Here is a 21,527-nt window from a genome sequence, read left to right as displayed (position 1 = left end):
TAAATTAACCAAAATACTCTGCTGAAGGAAATGCAGTCAATGTTTTAAAAAGGATATTTGAAATGCATTCATTTCAATGGAATCAAATGTATGGAGTGTTTAGTGCTTGGATGATATTTTTTCTCCATTCTTGGCTCTTAAAATTCCAGTACATAGGAGGATTATTGTAAGGAAATGCACAGTTTAACGTTTGTAGGAAGGGGTGAATCAAAGCTTCAGTTATTTAAATAAAAGAATATTTCCATTTGGGTTGGATCACAAGATGTTGCACACAACAGCAAGACTGAATTTGCCCAAAGATAGACACAAAGTGCTGGTGTAACTCAGTGGGTCAGGCAGCATCTCTGAAAGCAAAGGATGGGTGACGTTTTGGGTGGGGACCCTTCTTTAATGTTACCCATCCTTTTTCGTCAGAGATGCTGCCATACTCGCTGACTTACTCCAGCACTCTATGTCTATGTTTGGTATAAGACTGCATCTGCAGTTCTTTGTTTCTTCTCAATTTGCTCAAGCAGTTAAGAGGACCATTTGAAGGAAGTTGTGATAGCTGATACATTTGGCTTGTGAGGTCACGGAGCAGCTAAATGCAAATGTTCCCAGGTACAGAAAATGGATGGAGCTGAAGTAAAGAAAGACTAAAGGGCCTGTCTCACTTTCACAACCTTTTTTACTCGTGGACATTTTTCATCAGGCTAGAAAAATGCCCCGACCTACTTGATGCCACGAGTGCCTACGACTAGCATCATGACCTACCTACGACCTCCTACGATCTTGCGACAACCATGCTGCGAGTATGTCAAGGGCAAACTCTCGTGAATTAAGTTGTGAAAGTGGAACAGGCTCTTTATTGCCTCGGCTGTAACATCCAACCGGTGTTGGATACCTGGTAGTTGGAATGGGAGTAGTTAGTCAACGTTTCTCACCAACATGTGGATAAGGAGATGTATAATAGAAACCCTTTCACTGGCTTCAGACCTGACGCACTCACTATACAGTAGAGATGGACTGAGGATCATTTGTGTCTGGGATTCAGCTCCATGCACTGTAGTGTAACGACATGATGAGTCGCCAGAATTTGCTTCTCGTTGTTCACCACCACGTTGGATTCAGTAATCATTCTTTGGTTCCTGTTACTTTTTTTTTTCTTTTTCTCTCTGAGCCATTCTCTTCGAGGTTATCACAATCGTTTGAAAAATTGTTTCGCTGTTTGAAGTGAATTCAAAATATTGAAACAGCTGCAGCACACAACCCAATGGTATGAACATTGAATTCTCCTATTTTCGGTAACCTCTAACAAACCTCCTCCCCTTTCTCTTGGACACACCTTGCTTGCCCCCCTCCCCTGGGCCCCACCTTGAGTCGCACAGATTTCTTCCCTCCCCCACCAGCTGCATGCTTTCTTCTGGTTTCACAATTCGCAACTTTTCAATCCTTTTATCTCACACTTTTTTTTTCACCTTCGGCCTTTGTTCTATCATCTGCCACATTTAGTACTGGGTGCAGTTCTGGTTATCCATTACAGAGAAGATTTGGAGGCTTTGGAGAGAGTGTAGAAGAGGTTGATCAGAATGTTTCTGGGATTAGAGGATATTAGCTATAAGGAGGGGTTGGACAAATGTTGATTGTTTCCTCTGGTGTGTGGAGGCTGGAGAGACCTGATAGACGTATATACAATTATGAGAGGTATAGATAAGCTAGACAGTCAGAACCTTTTTTTTCCAAGTGGAGGCAGATATGATAGTGGGCTTTAAGAAGCTTTTAGATAGGCACGTGGATATGCAGGAAATGGAGGTATGTGGACCACATGCAGACAGAGCAGATTACTTTAACCTGACATCATGTTTACATGGTAGACTTTACAGATACAGTGTGGAAACTGGCCCTACATCCCACTGAGTCCGTGCTGACCGTAGTGATTAACGGGTCCCTTTCAGAATGTCAGGCAGTGACTAGTGGGGTACCGCAAGGCTCTGTGCAGAGACCGCAGCTATTTACAATATACATTCATGATTTAGATGAAAGGATTAAAAGTAACATTAGCAAATTTGCAGATGACACAAAGCTGGGTGGCAGTGTGAACTGTGAGGAGGATGCTATGAGGATGCAGGATGACTTGGACTGGATGGGTGAGTGGGCAGATGCATGGCAGATGCAGTTTAATGTGGAGAAATGTGAGGTTATCCACTTTGGTGGCAAAAACAGGAAGGCAGATTATTATCTGAATGGTATCAAGTTGGGAAAAGGGGAAGTACAATGAGATGGGGGGTCCTTGTTCATCTGTCAATTAAAGTAAGCATGCAGGTACAGGCGAATGGCATGTTGGCCTTCATAAGGTATAGGAGCTGAATATAGTATAGGAGCAAAGAGGTCCTTCTGCAGTTGTACAGGGCCCTAGTCAGACCACACCTGAAGTATTGTGTGCAGTTTTGGTCTCCATATTTGGGGAAGGACATTATTGCTGTTGAGGGAATGCAGCGTAGGTTCATGAGGTTAGTTCCCGGGATGGCGGGACTGTCATATGTTGATAAAATGGAGTGACTGGGCTTGTATACACTGAAATTTAGAAGGATGAGGGGGAATCTTATTGAAACATATAAGGTTAATAAGGGATTGGACACGCTAGAGGTAGGAAACATGTTCCCAATGTTGGGGGAGTCCAGAACCAGGGCCACAGTTTAAGAATAAGGGGTAGGCCATTTAAAACAGAGATAAGGAAAAACTTTTTCACCCAGAGAGTTGTGAATCTGGGTAATTCTCTGCCTCAGAAGGCAATGGATGCTTTCGAGTGGGAGTTAGATAGAGCTCTTCAAGATAGCGGAGTCAGGGGATATGGGGTGAAGGGTGGAATGGGGTACTGATTGTGGATGATCAGCCATGATCACAGCGAATGGTGGTGCTGGCTTGAAGGGCCGAATGGCCTACTCCTGCACCTAGTGTCTATTGACCAGCGATCACCCTGTATAGTAAGTGTTTAAGAAAGAGCCTCACCCGCTGAGTTTCTCCAGCATTTTTGTCTACCCTATGTACTGAGACTATCTTATACATTAGGGGACAATTCACAGAATCTAATTTACTTGCAAATCTGAACGTCTTTGGAATGTGGGAGGAAACCAGAGCACCCAGAGAACACCGGGATAACGTACAAACTCCGCACGGACAGCACCCATAGTCAAGATCAACCAGGGTCTCTGGCACTGCAAGGGAGTAACTACCGCCATGCTATTGTGTCATCTATTGAGCATGGACATTGTGGGCCGAAGGGCCAGTTGCTGTGCTGCACTGTTTTTTGCTCTAACAAGTGCCCAGTTCACAGACTTAAATTAAAAAAAAAAATAAGGATCAATATATTCCTATAAAAAATACCGATCAACATACTTTAATTTTTGAAAGGTATCTAACTAGGTAAGAAAGTCATACTGTAATATTTTATTTCTGTTTCCAAACCTTATTTTCAACTTTTGCCATTTCAGTTTATGAGCAGAAATGTCGGCAAAGAAGTCAGTATTTTTGAGCACGTTAGTTTATTTTTTGATCTCCCTTCAGTCTTCCTCGTTATCCAGATTGTCTGAAGAAGTGTCTTGACATGAAACGTCACCCATTCCTTCACTCCAGAGATGCTGCCTGTCCCGCTGAGTTACTCCAGCTTTTTGTGTCTGTCTTTGGTTTAAACCAACATCTGCAGTTCCTTCCTACACATTCCTTGTTATCCGGTTCAGAATTCTTTTTCAGAAATGAACAGTTTAAGTTAATGAGGTGAAATTATGACGCAAATATTTTTCTAAGAATGCTCTTTGAATCTTGGAAAGTGCAAGGCCAAATTGATAAAAGTGTAAAGATGAACATTATGTGATTCTGGATTTATAAACAGGAACATATAGTACCGAACGGATTATGTTACATTACCCTGAAAGATCATGGCCTAGAAACACGTCTGTACGATGTCCAAAAAATAATTACCGTGCAGAAAAAAAATCACATTAACGCTGCGATAACAAGTTTCATGTTTTTCTTTTTGAGCTTCTTGAAGTAGCTTTCGGTATTTGTTAATTTATAGGCCCAAGTGTAACATGTGCCTATAACTTAAAAGAGGGTGTCAAACTAAGGAGAGGATAGAGAGATGTATTGAGCTAATGAGAGAGAGACACAAAAAGCTGGAGTAACTCAGCAGGCCAGGCAGCATCTCATTCCTTCTCACCAGAGATGGAATAGGAATATTTTATTGTCACCTGTGACCAGGCACAGCGAGATTCTTTGCTTGCATACACACACAATGTGTACAGATAGCAGCCACCTACGGCGTTGACAAAGCTACAAAGCACGCCGGCTCCTCCTTTTGTTCTTGGCCCCCCCCCCAACAGTTCCCCCACCCGGGTCCTCCATTGTTATTCCCCTCTCCCCTCACATTGGTCCTCCATGCTCTCATCGACCGCGAGGCATCGCCGCCGCCACGAGGCTTCACCACCGCCGAGGCCCGATCATCGCGAGGCTTCACCGCTGCCTGTCCCGCTGAGTTACTCCAGCTTTTTGTGTCTGTCTTCGGTTTAAACCAGCATCTGCTAATGATGTTTCCACAAAGAAACAGGAACTAATTTCACTTAAACAAATTACAATCAGCTCAAAATAATGCATGTTTTTGATTAGGGAAAAGTGCATTAGAAGCACACAATCTGCACAGAATGTTTGGAACAATGGAAAAGCAGCAGTCTTTGGGAGTTTAATTAATTGCAATAATTGTTGTCAACTCTAACCTGGACTCAGAACATAGAACAGTACGGTATAGGTGTAAATTGCTCGTTCTAAGCTCCCCCCCCCCCCCCTAGTCTAGTTTCAGTCAAAAACCACTGAATCAACCACTTGATCAACTAATCTTTATTTTAACAAAACACAATTACAGTTCCCACCACTGTACCTAACGATATCTCGCTCAAACAGAGACACTCCAGAAGGTCACGCAGTCCTAAGCGCTCTCAGAAGATCGACACAGGGCCTCATGGTAGCAAACTTTTATATGTCCCCGAACCTCAAGGGGCCGAACCACATGGGGGTGGTCTCTTTAAAATCCTATTACAGATATCGATTAACCCCACACATAACAGACATTTCCCTAACCCAATAATACTGCAGCTAATACATTGTATTCAAACAGGGCTTCTCAAGGAAACAAACATAGCAACATTTACCCTGATCTGCAAGAAAACCAGACAAGATTCAATACCTCATCCAATCAACACCTGGCAAAGTAGAACTCTGCAACATTATTTACAATTATTTGCAAGGTGTATGTCTGGTTTGCAGTCATCCAATTCATTGTATGCATTTTGCACCTGATTGGTAGGGTCTGCAGATGTTCTTAATCTTTTCCTGCAGCTTATATCTAGGCTCTAGACAAACTGGGACCACTCCGCAGCTTGTCCCAGTTCTGCAGAGAGAGCAATTCCAAATTGACCAAATCTCTCAGCATCCCTGAAGCTTTTACCCCATTTTAAAGTCCTAGCCTCTCCAATCTGGCCAGGATTAATATTCCTTTCTTTTTATCATATATGATAACCAAATAGTTCAATAATCAGCTAACCAGATATACATAAGTGTGTCCATTACATTTCCCATTTATCAGCACCACAAGATGATGATGTTTCTTCCCAGAATCTTGTCAAGCGTCCCGAGTTTTCATGGGCGTAGCTTCATAATTTCCGTCTGATGAGTCTTCACCTCCCGAGTTTTCATGGCTGCGAATTCCCTCCATCCGTGTTGTTGCCCATTCTTCCATCCCTTTCCATAGTCGAACCTAAAACCCAAAATTCTTGAAAAACTTGGGACAAAGCAAGTTACCATCATGCACCCATGCTTTCCCATATATTCACGATAATTTCCTGTCATACCTATCCCTATTCAAACCTATTATATTCTACTCTATCATTGTATCCCTATTACTATTCTGCTCCCTAATATACTGTTACATTCGCGGCCCCAACCACTCTGTAAAAAAAACTTGTCAGGTACATTTCTATGAAACGTTCCCCCCTCTCATCTTCCAGCAGCTTCTAGTGTTGGACATTTTCACTGGGGGGGGGGGGGGGGGGGGGGGGGGGGGGGGGGGGGGAAGGATCTGACTGTCTACCTTATCTATGCCTTTAATAATTTCATTATTCTTCTATCGTCTCCCCCCAACCTCTGATGTTCAAGAGTAAAACAATGCATTAAATCAATAGTTGACTTTATTTCACTTGCTTTTCCTTAATATGTGTTCATCCCATTTTAAAGGAATTTAAATTAGCAAAACAGGCTGGGCAAACAGAATATTTGGTAAGATTACTTAACATTTGTTTTTACTGGAATTAGCTGCAGCTTTATGAAACGAGATATGTGGAAATGAAGACATAACCAAAATGTTTTCCTTTTTGATTTGATGCCAGTTTATATAGATTGAAATTACCCTATTCTAAAATAGTTATAGTATTCTATAAGGAAACTGCAATGGAGGTTTAGCTAGGGAATCTCAGGATTACTGACAGTTACAAATATCGAGAATGTTGTCAGGCAGATCCTGTTGACATTAAGAAATTATGTTTAAAAGGATACTAGTGTTCTGTCACTTTTCAAAGATTATTGGGCCTGTCCCACGTAGGCGATTTTTCAGGCGGCGAATGGAACGGCGACTGTCAGAATGGAGCACGCGCGCGCACACACACACATCGCTTCCTTCACCAGCCCATTATGCAGGCGGGGGACAGGGCAAGCGGGGGTAGTGCTGTCTGAGTGAAATTGACACGGTGCAAAGCCAATGTGATACAGACGCACACCGCGATGAGCAGGAAGGTTGGCGCTGTAATTAAGACGGTGAAAGCACAGTGTACGGGAAGGGTCACTTCCTTTAAAGATTTACGAGATTGTTGCCAGGACTCGAGGGTCTGAGCTATAGGGAGAGGTTGAGCAGGCTGGGACTATTCCTTGGAGCGTAAGAGGACGAGGGGTGATATATAGAGGTGTATAAAGTCATGAGAGGAATAGAGCGGGCAGATGCACAGTCTCTTGCCCCGAGTAGGGGAATTGAGAACCAGAGGACATAAGTTTAAGGAGAAAGGCGAAAGATTTAATAGGAATCTGAGGGGTAACCTTTTCACATGGGTGTATGGAACGAGCTGACAGAGGAGGTAGTTCAGGCAAGGACCATTGCAACATTTAAGAAATAATTAGACAAGTACATGTATAGGACAGGTTTGGAGGGATATGGGCCAAATGCAGACAGGTGGGACTAATGTTGAAGGGACATATTGGTCATTGTGGACGTTGGGCTAAAGGGCATGTTTCCACACTGTGTGACTATGACGCGGTCCTAAACCTAAAGTGGAATTGCGGAGTAACTTTTAATGTAATCTGCTCTGGGCATCTGGATTGTTCACTCCCGTATGTGTATGGGGCATTTTTGTTTATCCCACACTAATACAGACAGCTCATTCTTTACATGACAGTCATGGCTTAGGATTCTGCAAGGAATGCACTTTTTTCTTCATCGAAAAAAATACAAATGTGTGGTCACGGAAATAACCTGAGGACCGAGATGGAGACGAATATCCAGTGTAGATACTAGATGTTGCAGCAACAGCTGATTACCAGCTGATTTTGAGAAATTAAAAGCCAGGAATGCCTTTCGTCCCACAGCTCCTGAGGAATGGGCATGTGCTGGATGACTCATCCTGGTAGCTTAGCCCAGGTGTCATCTTTCATATGTGAGCTTAAACAGGGAGAGCTGATATGTCATACGCCGATGATTGCAGATAAGCACAGTTCTTTCCTCACTTGACGTCTACACTTTTGGAACAGTGAAGAGAAGGCGTATTTCTGAGTTGTTCAGTCCTCCACGCTGGTTTCATTGCAGCGTTCCCTGGTTATGCTGAGCTCAGGGAACCACGAGGTCTCCTCTCTCCGCCCCAGTGGCCGATTGCAGGTGCATCAGATTGACTCAACATTCCCCTCTTCATTCGCTGACCCTTAGGGATGGGAGGGTCACTTGGTTCCCCCTCCAGTTCTGTGGAATCACAGGTTATAGGAGTAGAATTAGGCCATTTGGCCCATCAATTCTACTCCACCATTCAATCATGGCTGATCTCTGCCTCCTAATCCCATTTTCCTGCCTTCACCCCATTATCCTTGACGCCCGTTCTAATCAAGAATTTGTCTATTTCTGCCTTAGAAATATCCACTAACTTGGTTCCACAGATTAACTACCCTCTGACTAAATAAGTTCCTCCTCACCTCCTTTCTAAAAGAGAGCCCTTTAATTCTGAGGCTATGACATCTGGTCCTAGATTCTCTCACTAGTGGAAACTTCCTTTCCACATCCTCTCTATGCCTTTAATTATGCCGTAAATTTCAATGAGGTTCCCCCTCAACCTTCTAAACTCCAACGAGTGGAGGCCCAGTGCTGTTAAACGCTCATAATATGCTCACCCACTGATTCCTGAAATTAGGTTCTGAGCTAAAGAGGTCAATGTGGCAACTGCTGGCCCTTCCACAGCTGGGGCAGGCAGTCGCTTCAGGGCACGTGTGCAGCTCGTTTGTTATGTGGTCTATTATTTCCGCAGCTTCCACAGGGCTTCAGCGATCCACAATGTTCCTTCCCCACTTTGCCGATCATGTGGTGGAAGTCCCCGGGTCAGTGGGGATGTTTAGTTTAGATTAGTTTAGTGTAGAGATACAGCATGGAAACCGAGTCCGCACCGACCAGCTATTCCCACACATTGACACTATCCTGGAAACACTAGGGACACTTCTACATTTATACCAAGTCAATAAACTTACAAACCGGCACGTCTCTGGAGTGTGGGAGGAAACCGAAGATCTCGGAGAAAATCCATGCAGGCCATGGGGAGAACTCTGTACAGACAGGCACCCGTGGTCAGGATCGAACGCCGGTCTCTGGCACTGTAAGGCAGTATCTCTACCGCTAAGCCACCGTGTCGCCCGCTGCAAATGTTCAAGGAGGCTTTCAGCACATCCTTGGCTGACTAGGTCAGCGCGGAATAAATCCTCAGCTCAGTTGTGAACCTTCCTATCGCTGTGCTCAGCATGGCACCTTTAGCTGGTCAGCAATATGAGGAGTTCCTCTTGGCTTATGAATGTTTTCTTTATATTCACAACTTATAGTAGTATTTTTTTAAATTGCAACCATATAGTTGTGCCACGGAGACACAGACCAATTGCATAAGAATGATGTGCGCAATGCATTCTGACTTAGCTATGTCACATATGCGGCTTCAAGGGGCAGATTCTGACTTGTCGGTATAGATGTCACCAATGACCTAATGCACGGTGTCAGGTGATAGCAATAAATCTTCCTGTAACATATATGATAGTATCATCTTTACAATTCCCAGTGCGACACTTTCAATCTGCATGTTAACAAAAGCTTAACTCAATTCGACTCCTGTTGCCTACCTTTCATAAATTCCAGTGTCTTTCTGAATTTTACTCTTGCTGGTGGCCTGAGCATTGACACAATGGTGGGACAGCGAGGGCAATTGCAGAGGTGAAGGGAGGAAGCAGTTATTTATTATCTAGCTAGGCACAACTTGGAATTTAAAATATCACTCAAGTTTATTTCCTGTTCATGAATATTTGTATCATTGTCTGCTACCCATGTTATTCAGAGCAGGAACTGTAATGTCCACAAGCCTATATTATATTTGATTATATTACACTATATCATATCATACCATACCATAAATTATATTATATCATGTTACATTATATCATATTATATATTACATTACTACATAATATTACATTATATCATATTACTACATTATATCATATTATATCATAATATGTTATATAAAATTGTTTAGAACATTTTCATTTATTTTAAATTTGTCATAACTACTGACCTGCAGTTGCATTGCAGTTTGTTCAACTGATTTCCATTGCTGCACATTCTCCCTGTGACCATGTGGGTTTCCTTCCCACATGGGCTGTAATATACATTATCCCTGGTTCAGTGGGAGATAGGGAGGGGTGAGGAGGTGGGGGGGGAAAGGCTACTGTGGAAGATGATAGGTCACGGAGAAATAAGTAAGAAAACGGGATTGATGGGATTGCTCTGAGAGGTGGCATTGAATTGAAGGGGCCGAATGGTCTTCTAGCCACTTTAATTTCATGTATCTTATGTTTTACGATTGTTGGCAGATCAATTTCCCTCCCGGGATAAATAAAATTCTATCATTTCGTATCATAGAGAGATATAGAACAAATGAATGAAAGAGATGCAAGAAAGTAACGATGATAAAGGGAACAGGCCATTGTTAAATTGAACTCGTGAACTTCATTCATTTCACCACCAATTTCCATCCTACCCTCAAATTCACTTGGACCATCTCAAACACCTCCCTCCCCTTTCTTGACTCACCATGTCCATCACAGAAGATGGGACTAGATAGAGTGTGCTTCCATCATCTGAATCCATTGCCTAAACTAAGGTCGGGTAGTCCAGATTTTATTTTGTGTTGTTGAAATGGATCTACTGCGTGCATGATCAGCCAGTTCGTGAGGGCAGGAACAAGGCAGATTATTATCTGAATGGTGTCAGATTAGTAAAAGAGGAGGTGAAATTAAACCTGGGTGTCCTTGTACATCAGTCGCCGAAAGTAGGCATGCAGGTACAGCAGGCAGTGAAGAAAGCTAATGGCATGTTGGCCTTCATTGCGAGAGGATTTGAGTTTAGGAGCAAGGAGGTCCTACTGCAGTTGTACAGGGCCCTGGTAAGAGCACACCTGGAGTATTGGGTGCAATTTTGGTCTCCTAATTTGAGGAAGGACATTTCTGCTATTGAGGGAGTACAGCGTGGGTTCACCAGGTTAATTCCCGGGATGGCGGAACTGACATATGATGAAAGAATGGGTCGTCGTGGCTTGTATTCACTGGAATTTAGAAGGATGAGAGGGAATCTTATAGAAACATTTCAAATTCTTAATTGGACAGGCTAGATGTGGGATACATGTTCCTGATGTTGGGGGAGTCCAGAATCAGGGGTCACCGTTGAAGAATAAGGGGTAGGCCATTGAGGACTGAGATGAGGAAAAACTTCTTCACCCAGATAGTCGTGAATCTGTGGAATTATCTGCCACAGATGGCAGTGGAGGCCAATTCACTGGATATTTTCAAAAACAAGTTAGATCTAGCTCTTAGGGCTGAATGAATCAAGGGATATGGGGAAAAAGCAGGAACGGAGTACTGATTTTAGATGATCAGCCATTGGTGCTGGCTCGAAGGGCCGAATGCACTTATTTTTCTATGCTTCGATGTTTCTATTATCTGACTACAGTCCTGACCTTAAATTTCCTAATCTAATTGTAGATATTCTAGCTGTTGGTTATGGCACAGCATTAACATTTTTAATTACCTTCGGTAACTTGGGTCAAGCTTCAGTGCAAAGTCTTGCATGTGTGATTTATGTCAGCGCTGGTGGAAAACTTACAATGGTACATGGTTACAGTGGTTACAATGGTACTTTATTTCTCACATAAGGTACAGTTAAATTGTAACCATTGTTGGTACAAGGTTTAGTGAAATTACTTTTTGTATGCAGTTCAGTACAAGTATCACCATACATAAGCTCTTAGATAATCATCTCGGAAACAGTACAAGTGTCTAGAAGCCATACACAGATAATAATAATAATAATAAATAATAATTTTATTTATAGAGCACTTTAAAAACAAACATAGCTGCAACAAAGTGCTGTACATCACTAATCATTGACAAAAAAGTTAATACACACCAAAAATAACAATCAAAAGAAATAGTAGGAAAAGACATGTAAAATAAAGAAACATCAAAAACACCACAAACAGAAGCAAAGCCTCAGGCATGGTCAAAAGCCAGGGAGTACAAATGTAGTAGACAGAGTCACCAGATTTGGCACCATTTTCAAGTCCCAGTTTGTAAGTGCAAGGTTCTTGACATGACCATGAAGGTCTGTTGTCCTGGGGGCGTTGCAGGATCGGCCTGGCCAAGCGTAGCCATGGTGTCCTCTGTCACTGCAGGCCGCGTCTGGTCCATGCGCTCGGCCTCTTGGTGCGGCGCCCGGTTCCAACAAACCTTCCACCACCAAAGTGCCATCTTTCACAAGAGCCATTGCACCTCTGTGAGAAGGACATTAAAGATACACTGGTATTATTTACTGAATAACAAGGAAACCTTTATTTGTGTTCTGGACAATATAAATCCCCAACCAACAGTGAAATTATCTCTTCCAAAATACATTTTAATTGTTACAATCACAAAGTTATGAAGGGCACTGCGATATACATCTTTCCTTTTATTATTTTTTCTTGATACAGCAGCACATCAGCTAATGGTGATTTTTCCTGGAAAAGATACGCTTTTTCAATTAATTCAATATGAACATATCACATCGGTTGCTGTTTCTGGGGATTGTAACACTGGTACAAATGCATTTGTGTTACTAATCAGTATGTGTTGAATGAAAATCAGTTGGAGCTCGGAGCTGAAAAGTAACTTTATTAGTTGTTTCCTTCACGTTGTAAAGCTGCTCACGGCTTGATTTCTCTGTGAGTGATTGCTAGAATCTTATTGGGAGTGACTTAACATGCATACAGATGTGAATTTTGTTGACATATTTTATCAGGCACACATTTATTTTACTTTTCCCCTGATTATTCTTTCAGGACGCAGACCTAGCCAGACTTCTCAGCTCAGGGTCTTTCGGAAATCTGGAAAACCTCAGCCTGGCCTTTACTAATGTAACGAGTGCCTGTGCAGAGCAGTTAATCAAACTGCCATCGCTCAAGCAGTTGAACCTATGGTCCACCCAGGTGAGCAACTTGTTTATCCTCACCATGATGGCTTCTGTAGGAAACTATTCTCCTTTGTTTAGAGAACATGTTGCGGCAGTGAGTATTATAGCTGATCTTTACTGCTTTGGCACAATGATGAGTTGAACTGCAGAGGGTGAAGGCAGAATGACTACTATTGACAGCAAAGATAGAAACAAAGTGCTGGAGTAACTCAGTGGGAGAGGCAGCATCTCTCGAGAAAAGGAATAGGTGGCGTTTCGGGTCGAAGAACTGTCTCAAACCGAAACGTCACCCATTACTTCTCACCAACGATGTTGCCTCTCCCGCTGAGTTACTCCAGCATTTTGTGTCTATTTTCGGTGTAACCCGGAATCTGCAGTTCCTCCCCACACATACTATTGACAGCATGTGAGTAAGTGTCAGTGAACGGAATGGTACCATTCGGTGCCGCTGTTTCGGCGCCGCCATTTTGGCAATGCTGTTTTGGCGCCTCCGTTTGAACACACCCAAAACCACGACAACCAGGTAGAGAGCAGAAGATTGAGGGTAAAACAAATCATTTCTAAAGTGCAATCATTAACAAAGTAGTCAGTAAATTATTACAAAGTCTCAAAATGCATTCCACTGGTTTAGTTTCAGGTTTATTATTGTTATATACTTATCGTTATATATTTAGATGAATTAAGATGAAAGTTTACATGAATTAAGATTAGTTACTGGCTGGTTATTTTTATTTTGGGTATAGGAAAATTCATGACACAATTTATAGGGGACAACAGAAACCTACATTTATATTAAACGGGGGACAATCAAAAACAGCGGTGCCGAAACGGCGGCGCCGAAAAGTACCCGACCCTCAGTGAAGGGTCCCAACCTGAAACGTCACCTATCCATGCTCTCCACAGATGCTGCCTGACATGTGGGTTAATCCAGCACTTTGTGTCCTTTTGTGTATTAACCATCATCGGCTGTTCCTTGTTCCCACATATTAGTGTAGTTCACGTTTAATATATTAAAGTAAACCATTAGGCATGAGGATAACATAGTGAGACCACATTGGCCACTCTCTGGTCGCGCTTATCCTTGTCGTTTCATTATAATGATCATAAACATTTGAGATTTCCAGAACTGCGGAGATGGTGTTTAGATTTCTGGGACCATGTTTAGTTTAGAGATACAGCACGGGAACAGGCCCTTCGGCCCATCGAGTCTGCACCGACCAGTGATCCCCGAACATTAAAACTACACTATACACACTAGGGACAATTTACATTCATACCAAGCCGTCTTTGGGGTGTGGGAGGAAACAGAAGATTTCTGAGAAAACCCACGGGGAGAACGTACAAACTCAGTACAGACAGTACCTTCAGTCGGTATCGAACCCGGGTATCCGGCACTGCAAGCGCTGTAAGGCAACAACTCTACCACTGCGCCACTGTGCCGGATGTGTTGCTGATGTTGACGGAGGTTGTGTCTTTATTACAGTTTGGAGACGCGGGGTTGCGGGTTCTTTCAGAACACCTCACATCGCTGCAAGTCCTGAACCTTTGTGAGACGCCAGTCACAGATGCAGGTCTCCTGGCACTCAGCTGTGAGTATAACAAGCCTTCATGACAACTGTTTCCAATTTCAGAACCTTGCACACCAGAAATCAAAATCTTTGTTGGATTAGTGATTGGGAAGTTCCAAACTAAAACCCAATGAAAACCTCGTTTTTATTCAATTGTTGTTAAACACTGGTTATGGGATGTTGGCTTCCGAGTCCTCGGAGGGATATAAAGTTATGAGACATGGATGGAGTAGGCTGTCAAACCTTTTCCCAGGATGGAAATATCAATAACTAACGGGCATAGCTTTAAGGTGAGAGGGGCAAGGCTAGGAGATATTGCCATGAACAGGCTTTGAAAGGTCACACTACTCAAGCAACTGCAAACTAATTGACCCTTAATCTTCTAAAATACGGGCAATATAATCTTAATCGATAAAATCTATCCTTGTAAATTTACGGTAGGATGTGGGTATCATTCCAGCACTTCTTGCAATGCCATTAGTTTATCCTCAGCTGCCCAAACCTGATCACAATAACATAGAAACATAGAAAATAGGTGCAGGAGTAGGCCATTCAGCCCTTCATGGCTGATCATCCAAAATCAGTACCCCGTTCTGGAGGTGTGGTTTAGTTAAATATGAATATCTGTAGCATGACTTCTACTCTTTTTGTACTCAGATTCTGCACTGGAGTGTTGTAATTTTATATTTAAACATTTTTCACGATCTACGTAAAACCTGTCCACAGCTTGCGGCTTGTCACTATTTAGAATGTGCTATGATTTTCTTTTGTCCACGTCACATAGCCCCCTAACTGCCTGCATTGAAATCTGTCTGCCACAGCTTGTGAGCTTCTTTGTGTGTGGATAATACAGAGCTGCAGTGTCGACCACATGAGGGACAGAGTGCATGTTCACGCCACATGCTAAGTTCCCTGGTTCATCTGCGCTGCTGTGGAATGTGCCGGAAAGCAGCCAAATGATATCCAGCAGGGATGAGAAAGCTAAAAGGAGAACCACAAACGAGTTCCCGCTCTCATCTCGTATTGCCTGTTTAGGGGAGGAGGTCAGAGATCCAATCACCAACTGTGTCCCTCTCCGAGGATGAAATTAAATTGGAGACAGTAACTCTCTTGTTCTTGTCTGGCCATAACACCCCAATACAAGAAGGAGCCCGTACCTAGAATCCACCGATCAAGGGGAAATAAATCAAGTACGAATAATTCCTTGCTGGAGAAAAGGTTGATGGATGACAAAGCTTTCAAACTCAATAAATTCTAAATTAGCCACTGTAGCTTTATAGTCATAGGGTTGTACAGCACAAAACCAGGCCCTTCAGCCCACAATGCCATGCCAACCTTTTTGCTCCCACATTAGCCTGGTATCCTTCTATACTTTTCCAATTTCAGTATCTGGCTGAATATCTGTTAAATATAGTGATTGTATCTGATTCCATCACCTCCAATGCACGTGAACTCCAGATATCAACCACTCACTGTGCAACAAAAACGTTCCCCTCAATCCACTTTAAAACTCGCTGTTCCAGGTGTCAACTGCTCTACATCTACTATGAGTTTCTCCAGTTTTTTTTGTCTACCTTTAAAACCCCTTTCTCACACTTAAAAATCTATGCTCTTTTGTGTTTGATACCCCAGACATGGGCAAAAATTCTGACTATCAACTCCATGCCACCGATGATTTATACTTTGAACGGATACCCCTAATCTCCTCCACTTCAGGAGACAAGCCAAGATGATAAAATCTCTCCCCATAACTAAAATTGTCAAATCCAGGCACAGCCTGATGAATCTCCCCTGCACTCTTTCTTGCACAAACATATCCTGTGGCAGCCAGAAATAGACACAATACTCCCAGTGTGGTCTCTTTAGACTTTAGAGATACAGTGCGGAAACAGGCCCTTCGGCCCACCACTAGCATTGTCCTACGCACTGGGGATAGTTTACAATTTTTTCTGAAACCAATTAACCTACGACTTTGGAGTGTGGGAGGCAACTGGAGCAGCCAGAGAAAATTCACGTGGTCACAGCTTACAAACTCTGTGCAGACAGCACCCGTAGTCAGGATCAAACCTGGGTCTCCAGCGCTGTACGGCTGCAACTCTACTGCTGTGCTATAGTGCTGCCCAAAGTCTCATTGGTGTTCTGTAAAGTTGCAATGTAACAGGTACATAGGTTTCGTAGTCTATGCCCCAGCCTATGAAGACAAACATCCCATGTGGCTTTGTCAGCACCTTATGTTCAAATGATGACCTTTCGGGGAACTATGGACATGAATGCTAAGCCCCACTGTTCTTCAACATTCCTCTATTTACTGTACACATCCTATCCTGATTTGACGTCACAAAATATACCGCCTTGCACCCCTTAGGATTAATTTCCATCCACCATGCCTCTGCTCAGATTTCCATCATATCTGTACTTAGCCTTAGACAACCTTCACTATTCACCATACCGCTAACATTCGTGAATCCACAGACTGATCACACATCTTACATTCACATCCGAGCCATTGATATAGAATCACAAATTACAAGGGTCCCTACACCAAAGCTCGTGGTATATCAGTGGTCATGGACCTTCAATCAGAAAAGCATTCTCTCCCTCCTACCATCAAAGTAATTTTGGATCCAATTAGTCAACTCGACTTGGATCCCATGTACCTTAACCTTTGTAGGGCAGCTTATATTATTGGAGCTTGTCAAATGCCCTCCAAAAGTCTTTGTAGACGACATATATCACCCTGAAGAAGAAGGGTCTCGACCCGAAACGTCACCCATACCTTCTCTCCAGAGATGTTGCTTGTCCCGCTGAGTTACTCCAGCTTTGTGTGTCTACTTCGGATTAAAGCAGCATCTGCAGTTCCTTCTTAAACATGTATCAATCACCCTGCCTTCATTGATCATCTCACACGGAGGATGTTGGGTATATGGAGCAAGCTGCTGGAGGAGGTAGTTGAGTCAGGTACTATGGCATTGTTTAAGAATCATTTAGACAGGTACACGATTAGGAGAGGTTTAGAGGGATATGAGCCAAATGCAGGCAGGTGGGACTAGTGTAGATGGGGCATCTTGATCGGCATGGACAAGATGGGTCGAAGGGCCTGTTCCCATGCTGTATGACTCTCACTCCGATCGTACTTACCTCTAAAAAAATGAACAATCAGATTAATGGGATGAGTTTTGTATTTTTAAGGTGTTTGTTCTCTAGAATTCTCATGAAAATATATATATTTTTGTTTCAGCAATGAGGAGCCTGTGCAGCTTGAACATGAACAGCACCAAGCTGTCTGCTGACACTTACGAAGATCTCAAGGTAACTGCTACATTGAAAGCACTCTACCTGTATGTGATTAATATTAATCTGGAAATTGTAAAGCAGAGGGAACAAGATTAAAACGGAAACTGTACCATGCATCACTGAATAGTTCTTGCAAAGTATCGTACAAAAGTGTGGATCTAACATATTGGCCATAAATTAGAAAAAGGAACATAATTCCCTTTATGGTGTCATATATCGGCATCAGGCTCCAATCACCTCCTGATAACATTGTGGGTTTACATTGTGAGTGAACAGAAAGAAGTGACTGTCTCTTGTGGTCATTAAGGCAGACGCCATAATGCTGTTAAAAGGAAAGTCGGATAATTATTTGAAAACTACATACGTTAATGGATGTTAATGGATATTGAGAACCATTTAGGGAAATGAAGTTAAAGTAGATCATTCGAGTTACTGTTCTGGTTCTCACACAGAGGAATACAAGAAAGAGACTAAATTCGATAATTTCCAAGTTGTACGGCCAGGCAAGGTCATCAGATTTTACTTAAAAGCTTTGACAATATCACTTGTAGACCCAGGTCCAATTTGGACATCAATTGAAATATGTAAACTGAGACCGAGTATTTTTGATAGGCAAAGGTATATGGAAGATGGAACTAAAATATAAAGGTCCAAATTAAATTGTGCATTGCGGATAGCAAAGCAAAAACCTGTATTACAATAACAGTAGATACAAAATGCTGGATGAACTCAACGGGTCAGGCAGCATCTGTGGAGAAAAAGTATAGGTGACGTTTTAGTTTGAAGAAGGGTTCTGACCCGAAGCATCACCTTTTCCTTTTCTCCACTGATGCTGCCTGACCTGCTGAGTTATGCTAGCAGAGCTGCCAAGTAATACCGATTTTCCGTATTTTGTACGGAAATGCGATAAGAATACGGATGTATGGATTTGCTTTGTAAAATATGGATTTTTTTAAAAATCGTCCCGACTTCCTGTTTCATCTTGCTGCTTAAAAAATGCAAGAATATAAAAATACATACTGTATCTCTAAAAATTATAGCAGATTAAATCTATTAGTATTTAAAATGTCAAGATCTGGATGATTATTTTTGTAAGCTTTGATCTGCCTGTCCCGCTACCGGTTTAAACAGCGCTGTCAGTTTAATGGAACAGCGCTATGGATTCTAATTATAGCGCTACCAGATGGAGCGCTATGGGCTTTACACATAGCGCTATGGGATTTACACATAGCGCTATGGCCACAGCGCTATGGGTCACAGACTGTTTTGGGGAGGGAGAAGGAGAGAGGGAGGGAATAAAGAGAGGGAGGGAGAAAAAAAGGAAGGAGAGAGGGAGGAAGAGAGGGAGAGAGAGAGAGGGAGGAAGGGAGGAAGAGGGAGGGAAAGAGAGGAAGAGGAAGGAGGGAGAGAGAGCGAGGGAGAGGGAGGCTTCCAAAATGGCTTCTACATCATCATCTGGTGCTAAAAGCAGGAAGCAGCTGTTCAACAGAAGTATACAAAGAGATAGCAATGAATGCATTGTCAAGTAAGGTGCGTAGAAGACAAGTCAATTGGTAGCAAAGTTATGCATTCTGTATTCTTACATGGGTATGACCGCACATAAAAAAAACATTTTTTTCAGCAAAATGACACCGCGTAAAATACTGATTTCCTCAGCAAAATACTGATTTTCAGGTACTAGAATACTGAAATGCTCTGACAAAACTTGGCAGCTCTGCGCTAGCATCTTGTGTCTATCTGCAATATAAACCAACATCTGCAGTTTCTTCCTACACTTCCAATAACAATATCTACTTCTCTGATCCCAATAAATTATTTGTTGTCAGTATTGACACTTTGTAATAGATTAGATTATCCAAAATTGATATAGAATTACTTGTTGCTTTTGTTAACCAAGTTTCCAGCACACTGACACTTGCAGTGGTAGGAGAAATTTATTGCAAGAAGTTGGATCAAACGATTAACTATATTTTTTCACCAATCCGTTGTCCCATAGGCAAAGCTGCCCAACCTGAAAGAGGTGGACGTCCGTTACACAGAAGCCTGGTGAATTCCTCCTGTGATGGTCACCGAGAAAAGATTATTTTATGGAAGAATCAGAAGAAAAAAACGAAACTTTTTTCCAGCATTTTTACCTTGGGTCAGGGAGTGCTGAAATCGCCAGCTCGGGTTCTTTCACCAGAGGCCTGTACACTGCTGGGTTCTTTGTGGACCCTGGTTCATTCTTAATGCTTTTTGATTTCAGAAGATGAAAAAATGTGTAGCAGCAAACCGGCCACAAGAGGAACCTCCCTGGTCATTAATTGCCTTTGTGCTTGCGCTGTGTGTGAAAAGATATATTCCTCTCTTGTTTATTTCGTCTACTTGAACGGACCAATGTCAAACCAATTTGGAAGTTCGCTCGATTGTCTTTGGCTGAAGATAGCAATTATTTGATGGATACGTTACCTTTGCCATCCCAAATCCTTGCAGTGATATGCAAAGTGATAATCTTTTTTTGTTTTGTACATAAATTTTACATAAACACACATATTTAAAAATTGTTCACATGGCAGGTCTGGGACCTGACACTTATTTATGGATTGTAATTCTTTTACCTGGTTTTTTGCGTATAGTACTGTAAAAACTAGTTATTTTTGGCTGTCTGGTAGCCTGGAAGCTCTCGTGGTTCCCGCTTTGCCTCAATGAACTTTTTTGGATTACTGCAACTCGTGCAAGATTCGGAAAACAGCAAAGGGTAACTTTTCTGCTTCGCCTCCAATGAAGATACTGGAACTTTGAAGGAGAATAAGTGACAGACCTTTCTTTACAAAGACCAAATTGCCAATCGTTTTTCTGAAGTTGTGATGAGGTTCCACCAAAACTATCTGCATCCAAGAGTTTTAACAAAAAATAACTTTGTAACTTCATGTTTTTCTGAAATGGTTCACCCTATTTAAATGTTCTCCCTTCCCTCTCTCCATGTCTAGTGCATAGTTCCAACATGCATGTATGATTTGCATGGCCCTCATAGAGATTCTCCTGATAAAACCAATAGCTTCACTTTTTGTTTGTGATAGCAACCACTATAAGCATTCCTTGCACTCATGGAATGCCTTTATTATTTTCCGTTACCCTCATTTCAAATGAGCCATTGTTGTACAGAGCAAAATTATCTTTGTCATTTTTGGCATGGTTGCTACATTGCAAAATTTACAGCATCTCAGAAAAAACAACAACAGACACACACGCAAGAAAAGATTGTAACATGTACCTTTTTATTTTGTTTTGTATGTAAATTATCCAGAATGGAGGTCAGGCTTCTTTGTTTTATACCTTTGTTGCCGGGTAGCTTTTTCACTTTCCCTTTTGTTTTGAATTGGTTAAGTCTTAATCAGGTTCATGTTCCAGAGTGCTGCATCGAATCTCATACTGCATGAAGATGCAGGCGTGAAAAAAAAAAAAAGTTTTAGAAAAATGAAACGCATCCATTGTTTATCATCAGCACTGTTGCTTTTATCAGATGGTTTACTACTGTTCTGTAGCTGTTGTACAAAGAGATGTGAAATAATTTCAGGCAAAATAAACAGTCAGTGAATATCTTTCAATGGTGTGATTTGGTTTCGTTTAATCATGGTAGCGGATTGGGAATGGACATGGAGTGACTTTCAGCATGCATACACTTGGGGACCACTATACTGCTGTCTGTGAAAATGTGCAGACGAAACATCCATGAACTGAAACTAGGTGGATAATAAGAAAAATAATTTCAATTTCTGATTATGTTGAAGCGCCCAGTGTTCAAGAAGAACAAATTTAACCCTTTCCGTTATAATATCGCAGATTGTATAAAACTAGTTGATTGGGGAGCA

The 21,527-nt window shown here is 42.1% G+C and overlaps 1 protein-coding gene across 2 annotated transcripts in view; it reads left to right on the top strand.

Annotated features, from left to right (window-relative positions):
- Nucleotides 1-21,263, top strand: part of cmip (c-Maf inducing protein) — a 231,350-nt gene extending 210,087 nt beyond the window's left edge. For both annotated transcript variants that reach the window (XM_055648942.1, XM_055648943.1), the window contains exons 18-21: nucleotides 12,684-12,830; nucleotides 14,298-14,403; nucleotides 17,621-17,691; nucleotides 19,673-21,263. In XM_055648942.1, the coding sequence (XP_055504917.1) occupies nucleotides 12,684-12,830; nucleotides 14,298-14,403; nucleotides 17,621-17,691; nucleotides 19,673-19,726 (378 nt within the window). In that variant the 3' untranslated portion in view covers nucleotides 19,727-21,263. The remainder of the gene's footprint in view (nucleotides 1-12,683; nucleotides 12,831-14,297; nucleotides 14,404-17,620; nucleotides 17,692-19,672) is intronic.
- The last annotated feature ends 264 nt before the right edge of the window (nucleotides 21,264-21,527 follow it).

This window comes from Leucoraja erinacea, chromosome 17 (genome assembly GCF_028641065.1).
Source record: "Leucoraja erinacea ecotype New England chromosome 17, Leri_hhj_1, whole genome shotgun sequence".
NCBI classification, from domain to species: Eukaryota; Metazoa; Chordata; class Chondrichthyes; order Rajiformes; family Rajidae; genus Leucoraja; species Leucoraja erinaceus.
The sequence above is the reverse complement of the archived record's forward strand: the minus strand, read 5'-3'. Positions and strand labels throughout refer to the sequence as shown.